Source organism: Rattus norvegicus, chromosome 18 (assembly GCF_036323735.1).
Source record: "Rattus norvegicus strain BN/NHsdMcwi chromosome 18, GRCr8, whole genome shotgun sequence".
NCBI classification, from domain to species: Eukaryota; Metazoa; Chordata; class Mammalia; order Rodentia; family Muridae; genus Rattus; species Rattus norvegicus.
In genome coordinates this window covers 23,910,008-23,930,447 of record NC_086036.1, presented here as the reverse complement: position 1 = coordinate 23,930,447, position 20,440 = coordinate 23,910,008, and the positions used below count along the sequence as shown (strand labels likewise).

At 48.2% G+C, this 20,440-nt stretch overlaps 2 protein-coding genes across 5 annotated transcripts in view; both read left to right on the top strand.

Moving 5' to 3' along the window:
- Window positions 1–20,440, top strand: part of Myo7b (myosin VIIb) — an 81,549-nt gene that overhangs the window by 13,634 nt on the left and 47,475 nt on the right. For both annotated transcript variants that reach the window (NM_001191941.1, XM_006254600.5), the window contains exons 3-13: window positions 6,124–6,237; window positions 7,341–7,493; window positions 8,187–8,371; window positions 9,625–9,746; window positions 12,889–13,031; window positions 14,416–14,529; window positions 16,243–16,396; window positions 17,654–17,730; window positions 18,639–18,758; window positions 18,936–19,078; window positions 20,089–20,299. In NM_001191941.1, coding sequence (NP_001178870.1) covers window positions 6,124–6,237; window positions 7,341–7,493; window positions 8,187–8,371; window positions 9,625–9,746; window positions 12,889–13,031; window positions 14,416–14,529; window positions 16,243–16,396; window positions 17,654–17,730; window positions 18,639–18,758; window positions 18,936–19,078; window positions 20,089–20,299 — 1,536 coding nt within the window. The remainder of the gene's footprint in view (window positions 1–6,123; window positions 6,238–7,340; window positions 7,494–8,186; window positions 8,372–9,624; window positions 9,747–12,888; window positions 13,032–14,415; window positions 14,530–16,242; window positions 16,397–17,653; window positions 17,731–18,638; window positions 18,759–18,935; window positions 19,079–20,088; window positions 20,300–20,440) is intronic.
- Window positions 1–20,440, top strand: part of LOC120098222 (uncharacterized) — a 702,255-nt gene that overhangs the window by 672,517 nt on the left and 9,298 nt on the right. The window lies entirely within an intron of this gene.

Genomic DNA, 20,440 nt, shown 5'->3' with positions numbered 1-20,440 from the left:
CTTACCCCACTGGTGGGAACTAACTTCACGTGTCAGTCAGCTGGCTAAATGGTACAAAGGGGAAGGGGGGAGTCCAGGAGCCCTTGTCTGACTGAAAGAAAAGCTACAAACAAAACAACCGCAAATGTTTTCATCCAGGCTGACTCCGTGTCCTAGGTACTGTAGATAGAGCTTTGAGAAACATGCATATGCAAGCATCTCCATGGCAGGACGCAAAGTCCTGTGGGTGTGGCCAGTCCACGTGAAGGGACAAAGTAAGGAAAGGGCTGACATGGTATTTAAAGTTTTTATGGTAGATATGAGAGAGAGAACAGCTTGAGGCATCTGGAGGAGTCCAGAGCAGAGAAAGAAAGAAGTAAATCGAGCATCGCTAGGGCTATCTGTGAGAGAAGAGAGGACAACCAGAGAGAGAGAATGGAGAGAATTCAGGAGCAAGGCAGAAGCCTTGTAAAGGGAACAAACTTGTATCTGGAGAGAGGGGAAGCCTGGAGAGGTGAGAAGGGCCAAGATGTATAACAGATGAAATGTATAACAGGTACTTGTGACACTGCAGGAGCCTCGTGGCCTTTGTGCTTTGATATGCCAATGGAGCCATATGCCCTTTGTGCTGGAAGTAAGGAAAATGGCAGATAGGAACTGGTTTCACAAGATCTGAGGAATGCTGGCTTTTATCTAACCCAGAAATCCTCCTACGGTCCAAGTTAAGGTCATTTCTGGTTATTTGGACTGCCTTTTAGAGTGTGCAGAATTGGGGGTTCCTTTGGATCTGACACCCATGATCAAGCTGCTACTGTCTGCACACCCACAAATTCTTGAGCAAGCCTCAAGCTTGGCTGCTGCTACTCATTTATTCCTTAGAGAGGATTGGCCAAGTGGCAAACCAATCATTCCTCCCCTTACAGACCGCAGACTCTGCTTCTTTGTTCTTTCAGTTCCCATTGGCTGACACCCCATCGCTTGTTATTGCTTGGGAATACCCTGCTTCTCTTTCATCTCTAGATAAGTAGGTTTCTCTGCAAGATGGTTATTATCCATCCCAGACCCTTACTCTTCTTGCTTTGGATTGAACATGCTGTTTCTGCTGTCTAGTGCAGTCTTTCACACGGACTCTCGACCTTGTAGTGTGTTACTCCCATTGTTTTTGTTGGGTTTCAGGGGTGGAAGTCAAGAAAACTCATCTCAGAAACAGTAGCTTAAAATGAAAGCTTTAGTTTCTGCGCATGTGCAGGGAGGCAGTCAGTTTGGGATCTCGACCGGGACCTGGAAGGGAGACAGTACAATAGTTTTAAAGGATTGGAACACAGAGCGGGGTGGGCTGTTGCATTGAGGTATCTTTTGACAGCAAGGAAGTTATCTTATCATTGGCGACTGGGTCCCTGAGTCAGCTTTTGTAGCTAGGTTCTGTCCTGGACTCTGACCTGGAATTTAGAGTGATAATGAAACAAGGGAGTGGGAAGAAAGCACGCAGTCAATTAAGTCAAGACAGGCAGCACATGCATGACTTGTGTGCCTTGGTTAGATGACAGGATAACAGCATCTTCCCTCTTTATACGGCTAATGGACCAACACAAAACATCTGAAGAAGCAGGGTTGGGGTTGGGTCGTGGGAGCTAGGAACATGACCTCAGTTTTGATCCTGTCAGCAGGGTGAATCTTGTTCTGAGATGGCTGAACTCAGGAAACTACCCCCTAACATCTTATGCATCAAGCAGCAATCGTTTCATTTTATTTGCTAAAGTTGAATAGGAAAGGACTTGAAGGACAGACAGCTCAGGTGATAAAGTGCTGGCCTTGCAAGAAATTGATACTAGGACTCTGGAACCAGCTAACCTAGCCTACCTGGTGAGCTGCAATCAAGTAAGACACTCTCTCTCTCTCTCTCTCTCTCTCTCTCTCTCTCTCTCTCTCTCTCCTCTCTCTCTCTCTCTCTCTCTCTCTCTCACACACACACACACACACACACACACACACACACACACACACACACAAATCCAAGACAGATGACTCCTGAGGAATGACAGCTGAGGTGTCCTCTTGCTTTCCCAGGATCATGCATGGATATGCGTGTGTGTGTGTGTGTGTGTGTGTGTGTGTGTGTGTGTGCGCATCATGAACATATACATACCAAGTTATAAAGGCAAAATGCTTAGAGGATCAGCCTCTGCTCTCTGCAGACTGCTTATGGTGCTAGTGCAGCAGTTCTCGACCTGTCAGAGTCCACTAACTCTTTGATAGGAGGTGCTTAAAACCAATGGACAACACAAACAATTTCACTACAATGTATAACAGCAGCAAAATTACAGTGATGAAGTAGCAATGTTAATAATGTTATGGTTGGGGGTCACCACAACATGAGGAGCTGTATCAAAGGGCCACAGCATTGGGAAGGTTGAGAGCCACTGATCTAGTGCCTCCCTTCGATTTCCCCTCTACCTCTCCAGAGAACTTACGGTGCTGCCTGATGTCCCATTTTTAAGTGTTCTCTGTTACTGACTTCCTCAAGCATAAGAAAGGCCTTAGCTCCCTCCCCAGTGCCAGCCCCATCATTTTCATGCTTACAGTCCTTATCCATCCTCCACAAGGGGTTAATCCTAGTTTCTAGAAAACTCCCAGGCTGGCCTCAAACTTTCTATGGAGCCAAAGACGACTTCAAATCTCTTTTTCTCCTGTGTGTATGTGTAGGTAGTGTACATGTCTTGGTAAAGCATGTTCATATGCATAGGCATGTGTACAAGCATGGGTGTGTGTACACATGTGCACATAAGGGTGATGCTGGATGTTTTTCTTCATCGCTTTCCAACTTGAACTGAAAGCTCATTGGTTTAGTTAATCTAGCTAGCCATCTTGCTCTGGGTTATCCTGTCTTGACTCTTGAGCACTGTAGTTACAGGTGGGATGCCATGCCCTTCTGCTTTATGGGGGTGCTGGGGACCTGAACCCTAGTCCTCATGCTTACATGGAAGCTCTTGACCCATTGACCTATTGACCCATTGATCTCAACCCACTCTCACCACAGCTTTCTGAGGAATTTTTGGCAGACAGTTTTGTGGTGTGGGCACAATGGCGTGTACCTGTAGAAATACATACAGCTCCTATAAGTAGGTGGTATATTGGGACCACCGTTGTGCATGTGGCCATTTTTTATTTAGTCATTCTTACATTACCTAAGCTTGTGTGTGAGAGATTTCCTTTGCTATGTTTTTCAATTGTCCATTGTCTATATGATGGTTAATACTGCTTGTCGACTTGACAGGATCTGTATTTTAGTTTGTTGGGGAGGAAAGGGTTTATTTGGCTTAGAGGTTACATCAAGGGAAGAAAGACATGACAGAGAGCTCAAGTCAGGAGCACAGAGGCAGGAACTGAAGCAGGGGCTGGGGAGAAATGCTACTGACTGGCTTGTTCCCCATCCCTGCTTGGCTTGTTTTCTTATACAACTCGACCCGGGACCACTTGGCACAGTGGGCTAAGCCTCCCACATCAATCACTAATCAAGGAATTGCCCCATGGATGTGCCCACGGGTCAATCTAATGGAGGTAATTCCTCGAGTGAGGCTCTCTCTTCCTGGGTAACACGTTTATGTCAGGTTGACGGAAAACAACTGAGATAATTTAGAATCTAGGAACAGGCCTGTGTCTTTGAGAAAGTTTCTAGACAGGGCTAACTGAATGTGGGTGGCACCATTCCTTGGGCTGAAGTCTCAGAATAAATAAAAAAGAGAAGGTGAACCATGCATCGGAATCCATTTTTCTCTGCTCCCAGATCAAAATCTTTTCTTTTCTTAGTTTACTTTGTTCGTTCGTTTGTTTGTTTGTTTGTTTGTTTTGACTTAGTATGCCCTGTGGTAGCTTTCTGAGAAAGGTTACATCTTCTGAACAACTCCTGTGTTCTGATAGCATATATGCATGTAGGGTCACTGGAATATGACTTTCCCTGAGAATTTGTGAGGTCACTTCCTGTTGCCTTCCGCCCTCTAGCACTGCTGTTCTGAAGTTCCATCTGTCTCCCAACTCTTGGCCTCTCGTGTGAATTTTGTTTCTCTTTTGAACTTCACTTAGGATCTTCACTTTGTCCCCGGGATCTTTGAACCATCACAGTGATGCGTCATGGTTAAGGCTATTTTTACTTTTTGCTATTTGCTGACGTTCTCCTTGAGTTGTTTTTAGGAAGCTTATGGGAATAACAGTGACTCTTCAAAAATGTCTGTACTGATCAACGAACACCACTCATGCACACACATTTGTTTTCCTTTATTTTTTCCACATATACTAAGATGTATAACATTAAACTTCACACTGTAACCATTTTGCTATGCTCAGTTGTGCTAAGCATCTTCATTGTTGGGTATTAGATCTCTAAAATATACAGACTCTAAGCCCGTTGAACATGAATTGCTTCTCTTCTAGCCCTTAAAAACTATCTTTAATTTTTTTTGTTTCTATTATTTTGACTCGCTCACATATTTCAGACAGAGTCATTTCCTATTTGTCTTTGTATGATTGGCTTTTAAAAAGACTTATTTATTTTGTGTGTGAGTCCTCACATATGTGTATGTGCACCACATGCCTGACAGAAGAAGGTATTAGATCCCCGGAACTGGAGTTACAGATAGATGTGAGCCTCATGTGGGTTCTGGAAACAAAACCCTGTCCATCTACAAGAGCAGCCAGTGCTGTTAACTGCCAAGCCATCTCTCTGGACCCCTTTCCTTTCTGAGCTCTGGCAGCTCCTGTCTTGTTCATCTTGCTTATCTCCTGAGCTCTTTTGCCTCTGACCTGCACTTCAGTACATTTTATAAATTGTATCAAAACACCTGCTCACAATATCTGGTTCTCTAACACCTGCTCATAACATCTGGTTCTCTAGCACCTGCCCACAACAACTGGACCTCTAGAACCTTCCCACAACAGCCTATCCTCTAGCAGCTGCCCACAACAGCTGGACCTATAGCCCCTGCTCACAACAGCCTGTCCTCTAGCACCTGCCCACAACAGCTGTGTCTTCCTTCTTTGCTGCTCATTTCCTCCCTGTCACAATTGGCATCTTCCTAGGCAGGGATAGGCAAATGGCTCAGTTGGCAAAGTGCTTGCTGAAGAAACTTGAGGACATGAGTTCCAAAGCCCAGAGACCAGGTATAGTGCTGCAACTGTAAGGCCCGGCCCTTGGAAAGCAAAAGTAAGACAATCCCTCGAGCTGGCTGGCTAGCTAGCCCGTCAAAACAAGTAAGCCCCAAATTCAATTGGAGACCCTATCTCAGATAAAATAAATAGGACAGAAATCAACTGAGAAAGACACATGACACTGATCCCTGGTCTCCACATAATTTCGTGTGTGCACATGTACATGCACGTACACACACACACACACACACACACACACACACACACACACCTTTGCCCAGAGCACAGAGAGACATGAACACACAACACCTTCCTATGTTGGCCCCTCTGCTATCACTTCTGTTGCATTGCACTGAGTTTTCTTAAATCAGAAGGAGGTTTCTGTGGTGATCGATGGTGGTGATGGGGCCAAGGTGATCTGATAGACTAGGCCAAAAACCACATTATCCCAGCCAAAGGGATTTCTCAACTGCTGTGCACCCTGCACATCCTCCTGCCTCTACTTCCCTAGCACAGGAATTACAAACATCTACCATCATGGCCAGCATTTTTAAAAGAGGGGATGCCAGGGATTGAGGTCATCTCCCCAGCGCTCCATTTTCAAGTGTGAGAAGCAGTCTGTTCTCAACCCTCTCACCTCACTGCCGTCCATGATGGGAACGGAGTCTGGATGTTATTTATTTCCTTTGACTTTTTTTTCCTGTTAGTAAGAGTTGCACTGGGGTCAATCAAGCCCTGGCCCTGCTAAAGTCATTGGTCTAGACACAGGGAAGCTTGATTGGCAGTGATCGGTCACATGAGGACAGATGAGGGAGAGGAGAGGGAAGGAGAGAGAGAGAGAGAGAGAGAGAGAGAGAGAGAGAGAGAGAGAGAGAGAGAACGAGAACTCCTGACACTGACACCTGGGAGCTTGAGGTTGCAGGTAACAGCCCCCAAGACAGGTAAGTCTGAAGCAGGAAAGGGAAAGAAGACTCAGCCCCTTGTCTCTTCCCTGCTTTCTAGGGTGACCATGTGTGGCTGGACCCTCCCTCCAGCAACAAGACTGGTGTGGCCATTGGAGGCATTGTCAAAGAAACAAAACTGGGGAAGACCTTGATTGAGGATGACGAGGGCAAGGTTGGTATTGGGGTTCCTCCCAAAATCCCTCCCTATGGGACTCAGGCACTCACTCACCCATACCATCAAGGAAATCCATTTATCCCCCTGGGCAGGATAGAGTACAGTGGGTCCTGCCTTGATGAAAGGACGTGTTTGCCTTAATAAACTTTTGAGACTAGCAGTTGAGAACTATTGGGGGGGAAGGTTGAGGAGATGGGATGAGGCAGGGAGGGTAGAGGTCCAAAGGCTGAGGTGCAGAGGGGTCTTTGGCAGAAGGGACAGCCTGGTGAGCAAGGTGCATGGATGGGGAGGCAGAAGGGACAAAAGTGTCCAGGTTAGAAGTGGACAGCTCAGAGCAGATGGGTTAGAAGCTAATCTATCTGAGTATAAGACAGGGACAGCCTGGATGCTTGAGGGGGCAAGCATCCAGCTGGTCACTAACTCCTCCTCAGGCCAGCCTCCCTGTCCCCCAGGGGATCTAGGGAGAGTCACATATAGATACCGACCTACAAAGTGAAGGTTCTGACTGAGCCTAGGACCGCCAAGGACTTGAAGTCTATGAAACAACAATAGCCAGGTGGTGGGGTGCATGCCTTTAATCCCAGTACATGGGAGGCAGGCGGATCGCTATGTGTCTGAAGCCAGCCTGGTCTATGGCGTGAGTTCCAGAACAGCCAAGGCTACACAGAGAAACCATGTCTCAAAAAAACAAAAACAAAAACAAAAACAAAAACAAAAACACAAAAAAACCCAAAAAAAACAAAAAACAAAAACAAAACCACCACCACCACCACTACTACCAACAACAACAGTATTCCTTCTACTCAAACAGTTCTGTGGAATTTTAAAACTGCTATTACTTACACCATTCCGCTCCAAAGGATTCACAAGGTCTCTGCAAACTCCCAGCTGCTGGCTCTCACGTGCCTCTCTGAAGCTTATTCCAGCCCCAGCTCCACACAGACCCCAGTCCCTTAGACAGATGCTGACCTGAGCAAAGCCATAGACGGATCTGACTTTGTCACAGGATACCTGGCTAGAGAGGCATCTCAGCCCTGAGAATGTGGAACAGAAGGGTGCAGAGGGCAGGCCTAGGTGGAGATTTGTGCCTGTCATTACAGGAACACTGGATCTCTGCTGAAGACCTCAGCACCCTCAGGCCTATGCACCCCAACTCGGCCCAAGGAGTGGATGACATGATTCGCCTGGGGGACCTGAATGAGGCCGGTGTGGTACACAACCTCCTGATCCGATACCAGCAGCACAAGATCTATGTGAGTTCACCGGTGCTGTGTCCTCGGGGAAGCTGAGGGGTCTGGGGTTTGTCACTGCTCCCTTTATCGTTCCTCCGTGATTTGGCCCAGGTGCTCCAGCCTTCTCAGCCTCTGCTGCAAATCCAAAGAGGCAGAAGCGAGACTGGAGATGGGGCTTAGTTGATGCTCGCCTAGAGTGCAGGAAGCCCTGGGTTTGATCCCCAACCATATAACCTGGGCACGTGTCATGTGTAGCACTAATCTCAGCACTAGGGACATAGTGTCAGGAGCATTAGAAAGTCAAGGTCAGGGGTTGGGGATTTAGCTCAGTGGTAGAGCGCTTGCCTAGGAAGCGCAAGGCCCTGGGTTCGGTCCCCAGCTCCAGAAAAAAAAGAACAAAAAAAAAAAAAAAAAAGAAAGAAAGAAAGAAAGAAAGTCAAGGTCATTCCCAGCTATGTGAGTTCAAGACTAGCCTGGGCTACGTGAGACTGCTGGGACATCATACTCTGGGGATTGGCAGCTAGTACAGAGAGATAGCATAGTGCCAGGCACACATTAGGTACCCAGTAACTGCTGCCCCCAGGAACTCATGGTCCTAGCGGATGCTCCGTCTTCCCTGAGGAAGGAGCTGGGCAGTGGAGAGCAGCTATGGAGCCCAGCTCAGCAGTTCTGTCCCTGGACTGGCAGGCACTAATTACCTGCTCTCTTTCCCAGACCTACACGGGTTCCATCCTGGTGGCGGTGAACCCATTCCAGATGCTGCCCCTGTACACCCTGGAGCAGGTACAAATCTACTACAGCCGCCACATGGGCGAGCTGCCTCCCCATGTCTTTGCCATTGCCAACAGCTGCTACTTCAACATGAAGAAGAACAAGAGGGACCAGTGTTGCATCATCAGGTGAGGCTCAGACGCCATTCCTAGGGCACATGGTCAACAACGGCCCCAGAGGATCCCAGAAAGAAGCCTCCTCCTCTCCCTCTTCCTCCTCCTCCTTTTCTTCTTCTTTTTCCTCTTCTTCCTCTTCCTCTTCTCCTTTTTGATTCAATTTTGGTGTTGTTTATTTTGGTTTCATTTTGGGACTGGACCTTACTGCGTTTTTGAGAGCTATGTCTCTCATAGCGCTGGCTGGTTTGGAACTTGCTCTGTAGAACAGGCTGGCCTTAAACTCATGGAGATCAGCCTTTCTGCCTCCTGAGTACAAAACTAAAAGTATGCAATGTGCCCAGCTCAAACTTGACCTTGGAGTGAATATTGAAGCCACATAGCAGCTGGCTCTCCAGGACAGTAAGCAAGTCCCGAGCAGAGCAGTGAACAGAGCAGTCCCGAGCAGAGCAAGTGCCCAACAGAGCAGTGAACAGGGAAAGGACTTGCAGGGTCTTCATGGTGGGGAAGGCAGGGTATGAGGCAGCTGCTCACACTGCGTCCTCAGTCTGGAAGCAGAGAGATGGATGATGGCGCTAAGCTTGACTGTTCCTTTTCATTCTGTCCAGAACCCCAGCCTGTGGAAATGTGCCAACCATATTTAGGATGTGTCTTCCCACTTGGAGTAACCTAATCTAGATAATCTCACAGACACACCATACCAGAGGCTTGGCTCTTTGGTGATTCGAGAGCCTGCCAGGCTGACAGTCAATAGTAAACATCCCAAGGTATTGGAATTCTGATTGGGTGTAGCTAAGGGAACCTGGGCGCCTAGATTTCTGTCTGGATACAGATAACACTGGCCTGGGAGCCATACTTTCATCAGAAGGACACTGAGTCACCTTACTTGTTCTGTCAGGTAGCCCTGGAATAACCCAGATCAGAGTGTGCCAAGGGTCTTTCAGTCTCGAAGGAAAGAAAAGACAATGCAATAATTTATGCCAGGGATGTTCAATTTTTTGACATTGTCTTTTACAAATGTATTGAGCTACATTATAGTTATTCTGGAACACATGTGTCTGTGTCATAGATAGTCTGAGATGCTCAGGGGACTTCAAGCAAAGGCAGTATGGAGTTTCTTCACAGGGAAAGCGTGTCTCTGTCAGCATGGCCCAGGGGACAGGATGGGTGAAAGTGGAGGGCATGGAGGCCATTTATAGAGAGTGGAGAGGCTCTAGATAGTGGTAAGTCTCTGCCTGAGGCCTCATTTTTCTGGCACTCTTTGTCAGTGGTGAGTCTGGCGCTGGGAAGACCGAGACCACCAAGCTCATCCTTCAGTTCCTGGCCACAGTCAGCGGCCAGCACTCGTGGATCGAGCAGCAGGTCCTGGAGGCCAACCCCATCCTGGAAGGTAAGCTGTGATCCTGAGGACTTGGACTTCCCCTTGTTTCCATGGGTAGCCATGACACAAGTCATGACCTTCAGACAAAGGTGGGGTGAACAGGAGTGTGTGGTCCCCTGGCAGCATGAAGGGAGAGTCTGTAGAGATAGCTTAACTGGGAAAATGTCTACTGAACCCCCATGGAAAATCCAGGCATGGTGGCTCTTTTTTTTTTTTTTTTTTTTTGTGGTTCTTTTTTTCGGAGCTGGGGACCGAACCCAGGGCCTTGCGCTTCCTAGGCAAGCGCTCTACCACTGAGCTAAATCCCCAACCCGGCTCTTGTAATCCTAACACAGGAGAAGCAGAGACAGGTAGATCCCTGGGGCTCAATGGGTAGCCAGCCCAGCCTAACTGGTGAGCGTCAGATCTCACTTTGATACCCTGTCTCAAAAACACAATGTGGATGAAGAATGGCACCTGAGGTTGATTTCTGGCCTTCAAACACACACACACACACACACACACACACACACACACACACACACACGCATATACACATGCATGCACGCACCAAAAGGGGAAAACCCCACAGTATTCCTTTAAAAACAGGGTTCCAAGTCAGGCAGTGGTTGTGCATCCTTTTAATCCCAACACTCAGGAGGCAGAGATGGGCAGATCTCTGTGAGTTCAAGGCCATCCTGGTCTACAGAGAGAGTTCCAGGACAGCCAGGGTTACATGGAGAAACCCTGTCTCAGAAAACCAAAAAAAGAATAGACAAACAAGAAAAATAGGGTTCCAAAATCAAACCAGTTTGAGAAATGTCTATGTTTTCGAGAAGTCGTTTCTGGGCCACATGTCGTTAAGGCTGCAACGGGGGACCCTTGAAGAGACAAGGAAGAAACAGCAGGAACAGACAGAGCAAGGATTCAGGCTCAGATCCTGACTGGATCCTTCGAGAAGGGAAGAGAGGACCAAGAATTGGCCAGGGGGAGGTCAGGCTGGATGCCTTGCATCAGAGTTAGTGCCTGGGGTCACTGCCTTACTGAGTACAGTGAGAGACCCTGCAGTGAGCTGTTGGCCAGACTTCTCCTTAGAGTTGTGTTGGGTCCCCACCCTTGGCTGTAGCCCCTGGTCGAGGAGCATGTTACCTTGGCCTCAAGTACAGCAGCTGCTGAACAGTTTATCTCTTTCTCTTATGTCCGTGCTGTTATTTTACTTATCTTACGGGTGTGTGAACATGTGTGTGCAGATGGGTACATGCACATGTATGTATCAGCATGTGAAGGTTAGAAGTTAACCTTAGGTGCATTCCACCTTTTGCTTGAGACACTGACTTGGAACTTCACCAAGTGGGCTTGGTATTGTGAGCCAACAATGAGTGCTAGAAACCAAGCTCTAGTCCTCAAGCAGCCAGTGCTCTTAACTTCTGAGCCATCCCTCCAGACCCACCTTGATTTCTGATAGGGGGTCTCACACTGAATCTGAAGGTCACCGACTGGTTACACTCACTGGTCAGCAAGCCCCGGGAATCCTCCTGTTTCTGCCAACCCATCATGCCACACATGCATGAGAACCCTCCCAGTATTCCTGCTTTATTGTCACTGAGACTGCTAAAGGTTTGACATGAATGATGCCATTTTCATTCTGAAAGCTTTCACACTTCTGTGGGCCACTGAGAACTCTGTAGTAACAGCTCTATGAAAGATACTTTGGGTCCATTGCTACAACCCACATGCCTCCTCCCATAGCCATCTGCTCTTTCTGAGGTGGAGTCAGCCCTTGTCAATCATAGCTGCCTCATCATACAGGGCATCCCCCCCACCAGAATTTCTTTATGAATACTGTATCCACATTTCCACCCTCCTCTTCTCCCTCCTCAGATTTCTCCTGTGTCCCCTCAACTCCCCTTTAAATTCCCGATCTCTTCTACTTTTATTGTTTATTTGTTTTTATTTTATGTGTATGAGTGACTTGCCTTCATGAATGCCTGTGCACTAACCACATTCATGCAGAAGAGGATGCTAGATTCCGGGAAGCTAGGTGTTCTTTTAAGCCACATGTGGGTGATGGGAATCAAACTCAGGTCCTCTGAAAAAACAGCCAGTGTTTTCAAATGCTAAGCTATCTCTCCAGCCTCATCCCGTGTGTGTGTGTGTGTGTGTGTGTGTGTGTGTGTGTGTGTGTGTGTGTGTGTGTTTGTATGTGTATGTGCGAATATAAATACAACATGCTGAGTATTTAGTTTTACACATATGTATATTTATTTGGGCTGACCACTTGAGATGCAGGTGGCTCTGCTGGTTCTCAGAAGCCTTCCTGCCTCCTTGAGGCAATCTCAAACTCTGAGCCTAACATTCCCAGCCGTAAGTCCTGTAGCCTACCCACTGTTTTGGCCAATCTTCTCTCCTCTTCTCCTGTGTCTATACTCAGGCCAGATTCCTACTCTCCAGGGGCCCCATCTTCTAACCAGCTAGCTTTCCTGGGCTGTCTCTTCCCTACCACAGCTACCAGGACAACCTTCCTCACCTTCAACTTCAGGCTCTCCACTGTCAGGTTTTAGACTAGGGGCTTTCAAGCCATGTTTGCCTGAGACAGCCCATTTCTCACACTGCTGAAAATGAAACACTCCTATCAACAGCCTGGCTGTGAGTCTGACTTCCTAACCGACTCCCAGATGCCTGATTCCATTATCAACTTCCCAAGGGGGTTTACCAACTTAGGGTCATAGAGCCCAGGGCGGCTACTGGTGTGATGGGTGCACCTCAAATAGAGATGCTCCTCTTCTTCACTTATCCCTCACCCTCACTCCTCCCCCAAATACAGGCTACTCCTCAACTACATGGCAGGAAACCTCCCCCTTCTTCTGAGACCTATAAGAAGGGACCTGGACTCTGCCACATGGACCTGAACTCTCCTCAGCTTTAGACATGTGGTCAATCTACAGTGTTGGTCACGCTGTCTGTCCGTCTATCTGTCCAAAACACTAATAACTCTTCCAATGAATAACCACCCGAAAGAATAAACACCTCAGTCTTGATCCCAGACCCCAGACCTTTTATCCACCTCCCCTGAGAACCTACCCAGATGACCCTTTATTTAAAGGGGAAATTATTTATTTAATGGAAATTTCTCCCTTCTGCTCCTGCTGTGAACTCTCCCTTTTACCCTCAGCCTTTGGCAATGCCAAGACCATCCGCAATGACAACTCCAGCCGCTTTGGGAAGTACATCGACATCCACTTCAACTCTAGCGGGGTGATCGAGGGGGCAAGCATTGAGCACTTCCTACTGGAAAAGTCGAGGGTCTGCCGGCAGGTAAGACTATGCCTCTGACCCTCCCGTCCCCACCCCCACACTTCCTCACTGTCATCCTCCTGCCTCTGTCCCCTCCCAGATTCCATGGGCTTCTCGGTATTGTTGCAAAAGGAATGATTGAATTTTCTTCAGCTTTGAATTTCTTGTCCGTACAACGTGTATATATGCATGTATGTTGTATACATGTATGCATGTTTGTGTGTGTGCAGGTACACGTGTGCACATTTGTGTGACAGTTGGCGGCCAATGTTGGGTGTGTTCCTTAATCACTCTCCATGTTACTATTGGATACGAGGTCTTGAACTCGATGATTCAACTAGACTAGCGGGACTAGCAAGCCCGAGGGATCCAATTTCTGTCTCCCCAGCACTAGGATTACAGGTGTATGCCACCATATTCAGCCTTTTACCTGAATAGTGGGGATTTGAACTCACGTCCTTGTGCTTGGATTTGCCGCCTGAGCCATCCCCCTAGCCCTAACATGCCTTTTTTTTTTCTTAACTTGCTATGTAGCTACAGGTGACTTTGAACTTCTAATTCTCTGTTCATCCATGTAATTTTTTTTTAAATTCTTTGGTGTCTACCATGCCCCATCTCCACTGGAATTAACTTTGAGGCCTGTCTAAGTCCGGGTGCTTTGGGAGTAGCAGCAGAGGGACCTGGAGAACAGTACAGAGGGCCATGACCCAGGACTGGGGAGGCACAGGCAGGAGGATCCTTGGAGTTTGCTGTCGATCAGCCTGGCCTACTCTTCTGGTTCTAGGCCAGTGAAAGACCCTGTCTCAAAAAGCAAGGTAGATTCCTAAGAATCACATCCAAGATTATCATATGCCCTCCACATTTATGCTCGTACATGCATACTTGCACACACAAGAACACACTCATAAACCAAACCATAACTATAGGTACATTATATAAGTGAATTTAAGGTCTAGAAGAAACACAAACCCTGAAGGGCTTCTGTGGAGGGGAAAGCAGAGATTTTGAGGAGGTGGAGGGACATGGTGGAAAGAAAGCCTATCTTGTGACACTGCATGCTGAAGACAGTCTGAGTTTTCACAGTGAGGATGTGGTTATAAATAGTATTTACAAACCCCGTGTCTACACAAGCCCATGGCCACACTGAGTGACTATAAATTCCATGAGACAATGAGTTGCAGACCTCTGTATGGCTTTCTGGGCTAGGAAGTGAGGTCAGGATGAACCTAAGATCAGACTAACCTCTTGGTTCATGGTACCCAGAATCCTCTGCTTCTTGGAACATAGGCAACCTAGGGGTACAGGCTGGTCCTTGGGTAAATGCCACAGCCACACGTGGCTGGGAGTTCTTCGAGCTGAAACTGGAGAAGTTCTGAGGGTCTTGCTCACGTGTCTTTTCTCCCAGGCTGCGGAGGAACGGAACTACCATATTTTCTACTGCATGCTGATGGGGATGAGCCTGGAAGAGAAGAACATGCTGGGTCTGGGCATGCCCTCTGAGTACCACTACCTGACCATGGTGAGCCCCTCCTTCCCCTTCCCAACTCGCTCCTCGGAAACAAAGGGAGGGAAGAAAAGGCTGGCACATGGTCAAAGCTCAGCTCAGTCTCGGCTGCTGGGATCCTTCTCTAGCTGGGCCCTGATGACTGTTAGGTCTCCATCCTTCCTGTTTGGAAGTGATTTTTATGACCACCTTTATGGCCTGCTTCCTATTTCCCTTCTGCTCCTTGTAATCCTGGAGCCCCAGGCTAAGGTTCTGGTTCTTTTCCACTTACACTATCTTCTTCTGAATCCCTCCATGCTTACGAGAGTCTCCCAGCACAGTGGGGGACAGATTGTTATCCATAGACTCTTGAATCCATCCTTGTCAGTTCAAACAGACTCCAAGCTCTCAGAACATGAGTCTTGCTCTCCCTCATCTCTCCTTTCCAGGACAGTGAAATTCAAGCAGATATGGGCTTGCATTAGTTAATAAGGGGGTGACATATTCTACCCATGGATCAGTTTCCTATATTACCTGTGGTCACTACCTCAAAGTCTTCACCAGTCCTTTCGTAGAATGTGGCAGTAGTTTTCTTTTGGGTTGTCCCTTTGACCAACTTTGTCCTCTGATCTATCAATCATCTCACAGAGCAAACCCTCTGGTAGCAATTAATCACTTTAAGTTCAAGACCTTTGACATAGCTTTGTACTTGTCAAACACCTGACCTTCCTTGCAGCAATCCTTGGATCCCACCTCCCACCTCTGTCTCACCAACCTTTGCCTGGCTTAGACACTGTCTGTGGGGACCTCTCCCTATCTTCCAGTAGGGCTAGCTTTGGTCTCTTTGGTCTTAGCACTGGTAATAGTTAAGGGTCACTGGTCTCTTACCTTCTTAGATATACAGTAGCTGTGAAGAACCACAGGTCATTAGTTCATAATTCCTAGCAAGGAGCACAGGTCTTGATAGGTAGTCAGTCATGAGAAGTGCTTCCTGTGAGAATGAACTCACAGTATTCCCCAGAGACAAGCCAGGCAGGCTCAAGATGAATGGATGACAAATGGAAGCCCAGAGAGGGGACTCACTCACGGTCATTCAGTGCTGCCAGCAAAGCCCAGGTGTTCTTTGGCTGAGGTGCCGCCAGAGCTGGATGTCGTGGTTAGAGCCTGGGCCCAGGCAGTTCTAACAAGCTGGTCTCAGCCACTTACCTTCAACGAGCTAATCCAACAGACAAGAGACCATGGACAAAGCAGCGTCCTCCAGGCCAGTCTGTACTTGGGATCCTGACAGGAAATACAGTTTTCAATGGAAGACAAGAGCTATGCATAACTAAGCAGCCTTGTCTTGGTTTCAGTCATTCTGAGAGGTAGTGTGACAAGATGTTAAAACTGTGGGAAATCTCTTCCGGGGAGACCGTCTCTTCCTCTGGCTGCCACTAGGCCTTCTCCTAGAAGGAAATTCCTGGAGACATTCTAGTTTCTTGAGGTCCGTTTTCAATAGTCTGAAATCAAATGACAGGCGCCAAGTGTCTCCCTTGAGCATCTCCATGTGGATTAGCCTTTGGAAATCCCGTCATTTGTTTCCTCAGCTCGAATACATGGATGTTGCCTTTCAGGGTCCACCCAGGGCTTAGATGGTGACTTTTTCGGGACCTTTAACTAAGTTCTTGAGTCCTCTTGGCCTTGCTGGCTCCTGGTTGGAGGGGGATGAGATCTGGGGTGTCTCTCTGAACTGGGGTCCTGTTCCTGCAGGGAAACTGCACCTCCTATGAGGGGCTCAGTGATGCCAAGGACTACGCACACGTTCGCTCGGCCATGAAGATCCTCCAGTTCTCGGACTCGGAGAACTGGGACATCAGCAAGCTGCTGGCAGCCATCCTCCACCTGGGGAATGTGGGGTTTATGGGTAATGTTTTTGTCTTGGTAACACCCCTAGGGAGGAAGAGTAGAGGGACAGGGACAGCAGGAGAAAGAAGTCCCTGGGTCCTTTCGCCAAAAGGATCAGGTGTCCAACCCAGTTTTGGAAAAATATGTCCTAAAAATATGGCTATGATTTTGCAGTTTGTAACTCCAGTGATAGTGGAAGGGTGTCAACCATGACAGGTAGGCCCTAGAACTCTTAGTGAAAGATACTCAACATCAATGTCTGGCCTTCATATTTACATGCATGCATGTGTAAATTCACCCACACCCACACATTAATACATGTATACTGTGTGTTGCATGTAGACATGCATGTACACTACACACATGTGCATACACATAAACACAAAATATAAGGTTGAGAGTGATCAAGGAAGCCACCTGTTGAATCTGGTCCCACACATGTGCACACATGGGCACACACACACACACACATACACACACACACACCAAGTGCCATATAGGGCCATAAAAGGCAATTAAAAAGATAATGAAAAAGCAAAGAAATGGTTTTTATGAAACCTAGTGTGTGTGTGCGTGCGTGTGTGTGTATGTATGTGTGTGTGTATGTGTCTGTGTGTGTGTGTGTGTGTGTGTGTGTGTGTGTGTGTGTGTGTGTGTGTGTGATGCTTGGGAGTGAACCCAGATTTTACGCACACTGGGCAAGCGTTCTATGCTCTACTCTTAGTTCTCACAGCTTTTAAAGCTCAGACAAAACACCTGCTGTCTCTGTTAGCCAGCCATTCTTGAGGTGGACAGTGGCTCACAGAGGCAGAACTGCAGGCAGAGACGTAGTCAGGAGGCTGCAGCTTACAGCTGGTGCTCCATTGATATAGCCTCTGCCCACATAAATACACAAGTGTCTGTGCTACTGAAGACAGCAGAGTGAAACAAAGCAAGCTGGCAATCTCTCTTCTCTCACAACAGACCCCAGTCAGGCTCACAAGGGCCAGTATCTGCTCAGTATCTAAACTCAGTCTGAGTTTAGGGAGACTCAGGGTCCTGACCTAGCCAGACACGGGAGCAGGCTCTATGTCAATGATTCAGCTAATGATTGATACTGACTGCTGGTCAGTGGGGCGATTCAACTCCCCGGAGAAGGTCCCTGGACAGGTGCTGTAATCACCTGAGCACCGTATTTGCTACGGCGCAGACACAGGGCTGCCAAGAACCCCAACCTTCTTGGGCCCTCTGTCCATCACATCAGCTTCTCTCTCAAGACTACTGCTTCTCTCCCAAGCTGCCGTCTTTGAGAACCTGGATTCCTCTGATGTGATGGAAACTCCGGCCTTCCCCTTTGCAATGAAGTTGCTAGAGGTACTGGATCCTTTGTCTTTGCTAGTTTGGATTCTTGTGGCTAAGACCTTGAGAGCTTAGACTGACAGGGCCCCAAACCTGGCTCCCCTAGCCCTGTCCAGTTCCCTACATATGTCTCCCACACTCTCCCAGGCTGAGCTTATCTGCATACTGTGGGGAGATGGTGAAATGAAACAATGGCTGTGACCAAGTCACTTTAGTGCATGTGTCTCCCTCTTTCCACACCTTCTCCTGCCTTTCAGTGGCTCTATACTCAGCGTCTTCCATTTAACCCACCCACTCCCTGCTGTCTCCTCTTGGGCTCCAAACCCCATACCCCTCAGAATATCCATTTTGTATTATCCCACATGAGCTGTGCTTCTCTGGTCCAAATTAGTCTGTGGCTCAGCATAGACGGTCCCAGAAAGCAAAAGAAACCCTCATAAAACTAGTCATGTCCTAAAGTCCTATTTCTAAACATCATTGACACGTAAATTTGGAGATCATGTGTTCAACTTCGAAACTGGGGGAAAACACATTCAAACTACAGCGGGGAATCCAAAACTTTGGCTAGAGCCAGCTTCGTCTTCTCTACATGGTGGGGAGGACCTACTCCCCTCCAACCTTCCCTGGCTCCTTTTGGTTTTCAGCCTCCAGTGGGGGATAACAAAGTTTGGCCTGAGAGCTCTCTCTGCACTAGCGGTTTCCCAGCCCAGGAGAGCAGCACGTTCAGGGTCATCAATGGACCGTCTTCCATAAACATTGTACAAGGCACTCGTGGTACCAAGATCTCATGGGTCTGGTTATGGTTCACAGCATTTCTCACCATTAAGTTGTCTTTGGTCACAAGAGGGACTAGGAACGGGTGTGAGTCCCAAGTCGGGCTCTCCTGCACAGGCGCGATTGAAACAGGCCCACTCTCTCCCCAGGTACAGCACCAGGCTCTCCGAGACTGTTTGATCAAACACACAATCCCTATCCTTGGAGAGTTTGTCTCCAGGCCCTTGAACATCGCGCAGGCTGCAGACCGGAGAGATGCCTTTGTCAAGGTACAAAGCCACAGAGAAGGGCAGAGCACAGTTGGGTGGGCAAATCCCAGCTTTTGGGGTAACATCCCTTGGGAGGTCAGTGTTGTCAACCTGCATGCAGCCTTTCTGGGTGATCCTGGAGAGGTAATGCCTTCTTCCTCTGCTTAAGAGACAAAGCTTCTCCCCGTGTCTCTCCAGGGCATCTACGGGCACCTCTTCCTGTGGATCGTCAAGAAGATCAATGCTGCGATCTTCACTCCCCAAGCCCAGGATCCCCAAAATGTGCGGAGGGCCATCGGTCTCCTGGACATATTTGGCTTTGAAAACTTTCAAAACAACAGGTATGAAAGTCCCAACCTACATTATTTCTGAAGATCGTAGATGGAAGCTCAGCCATGCAGGCTTGAGCTTTCTTCGGCGCTCACGGGAAAAGCTGCATGGTGGCGCATGCTCATAACACAGGTGGTGGGGAAGTAGAAATAGGAGGCTCTCTGCAGTCCAGTGCTAAATTGGTGAAGAGACTAAAAAAATCAAAACTGGATGTCATCAAGGACCAATATCTACAGTTGAGTCCACATACATACACACATGCATAAGTGTACCTCTGAACATGCATGTGCTCTCTCTCTCTCTCTCTCTCTCTCTCTCTCTCTCTCTCTCTCTCTCTCTCTCTCTCTCTCTCTCTCGAGCAGTGATTTTGACCAGGCTTGAGAGTATCTATCTGTTTCCCTCACCCTACCCTGGCCACTGGGGTAAGAGCGAGGACTTGACACTCCCAACTCATAATTTGGGGTGCCTAAGCAAGATTGGACCTTCTGCAAAGACAGTTCAAAGGCATCTGACATCCCACTGCCCAATCCATAGACTGAAAGCTACACCCAAGAGTCAGGCTTGTTTCCTAGCATTACTCACGCCCTTGAACCACCGACTCTGTTCCTGATCTAGGGCAACTTACCACAGGGGGTCAGTTGATAACAGAAATGGCTTTGTGGAGCATTTCTGGCCTCGAGTTGAGGAGTGAGCGAGCTCAGGCAGGACATCTCAGATCCAGTGTCCTGGAGCAACTGGAAGCAGGCTGGGCATTCTACTCCACTTCGCTAAAGGCAGGGGGAGGAAATGAGGTGGGCAGGGGCCCAAACTGGACAGGTGATATCCAGGGCAGAGCAGAAGGCAAGAGCTGGCCAGTGGGGAAATGAAGGGGGCGGTGCCGTTCCAGAGTGTTTAGGGTCAGAGCCTGGACCCGAGAGCCCCCTGGAGTCCGAGCAAAGGGAAGCATGTATTTAGAGGTAGACCTACTCGTGAGGCTGTGTGCGTGCTCCACCCTGAGAGGATGGTGCTGTTGATTCTACAGCTTCGAGCAACTCTGCATCAATTTCGCCAACGAGCACCTTCAGCAATTCTTCGTGAAGCACGTGTTCACCATGGAGCAGGAGGAGTACCTGTCTGAGAACATCACTTGGAACTACATCCACTACACGGACAACCAGCCCATCCTAGACATGCTGGCCCTCAAGCCCATGAGCATCATCTCTCTCCTGGATGAGGAGAGCCGCTTCCCACAGGCACGTCTTCATCGTCCCCCGAATAGAACTCACATCCTGAGTCTCTCCTCAGAGGCCAAGCCACTCCGGGTGGCTGGGTGTAGAGTGTACACTTGATAACTTGCTCAAGGTTGTCAAAACCTCTGCCTAACAAGGCCCAGA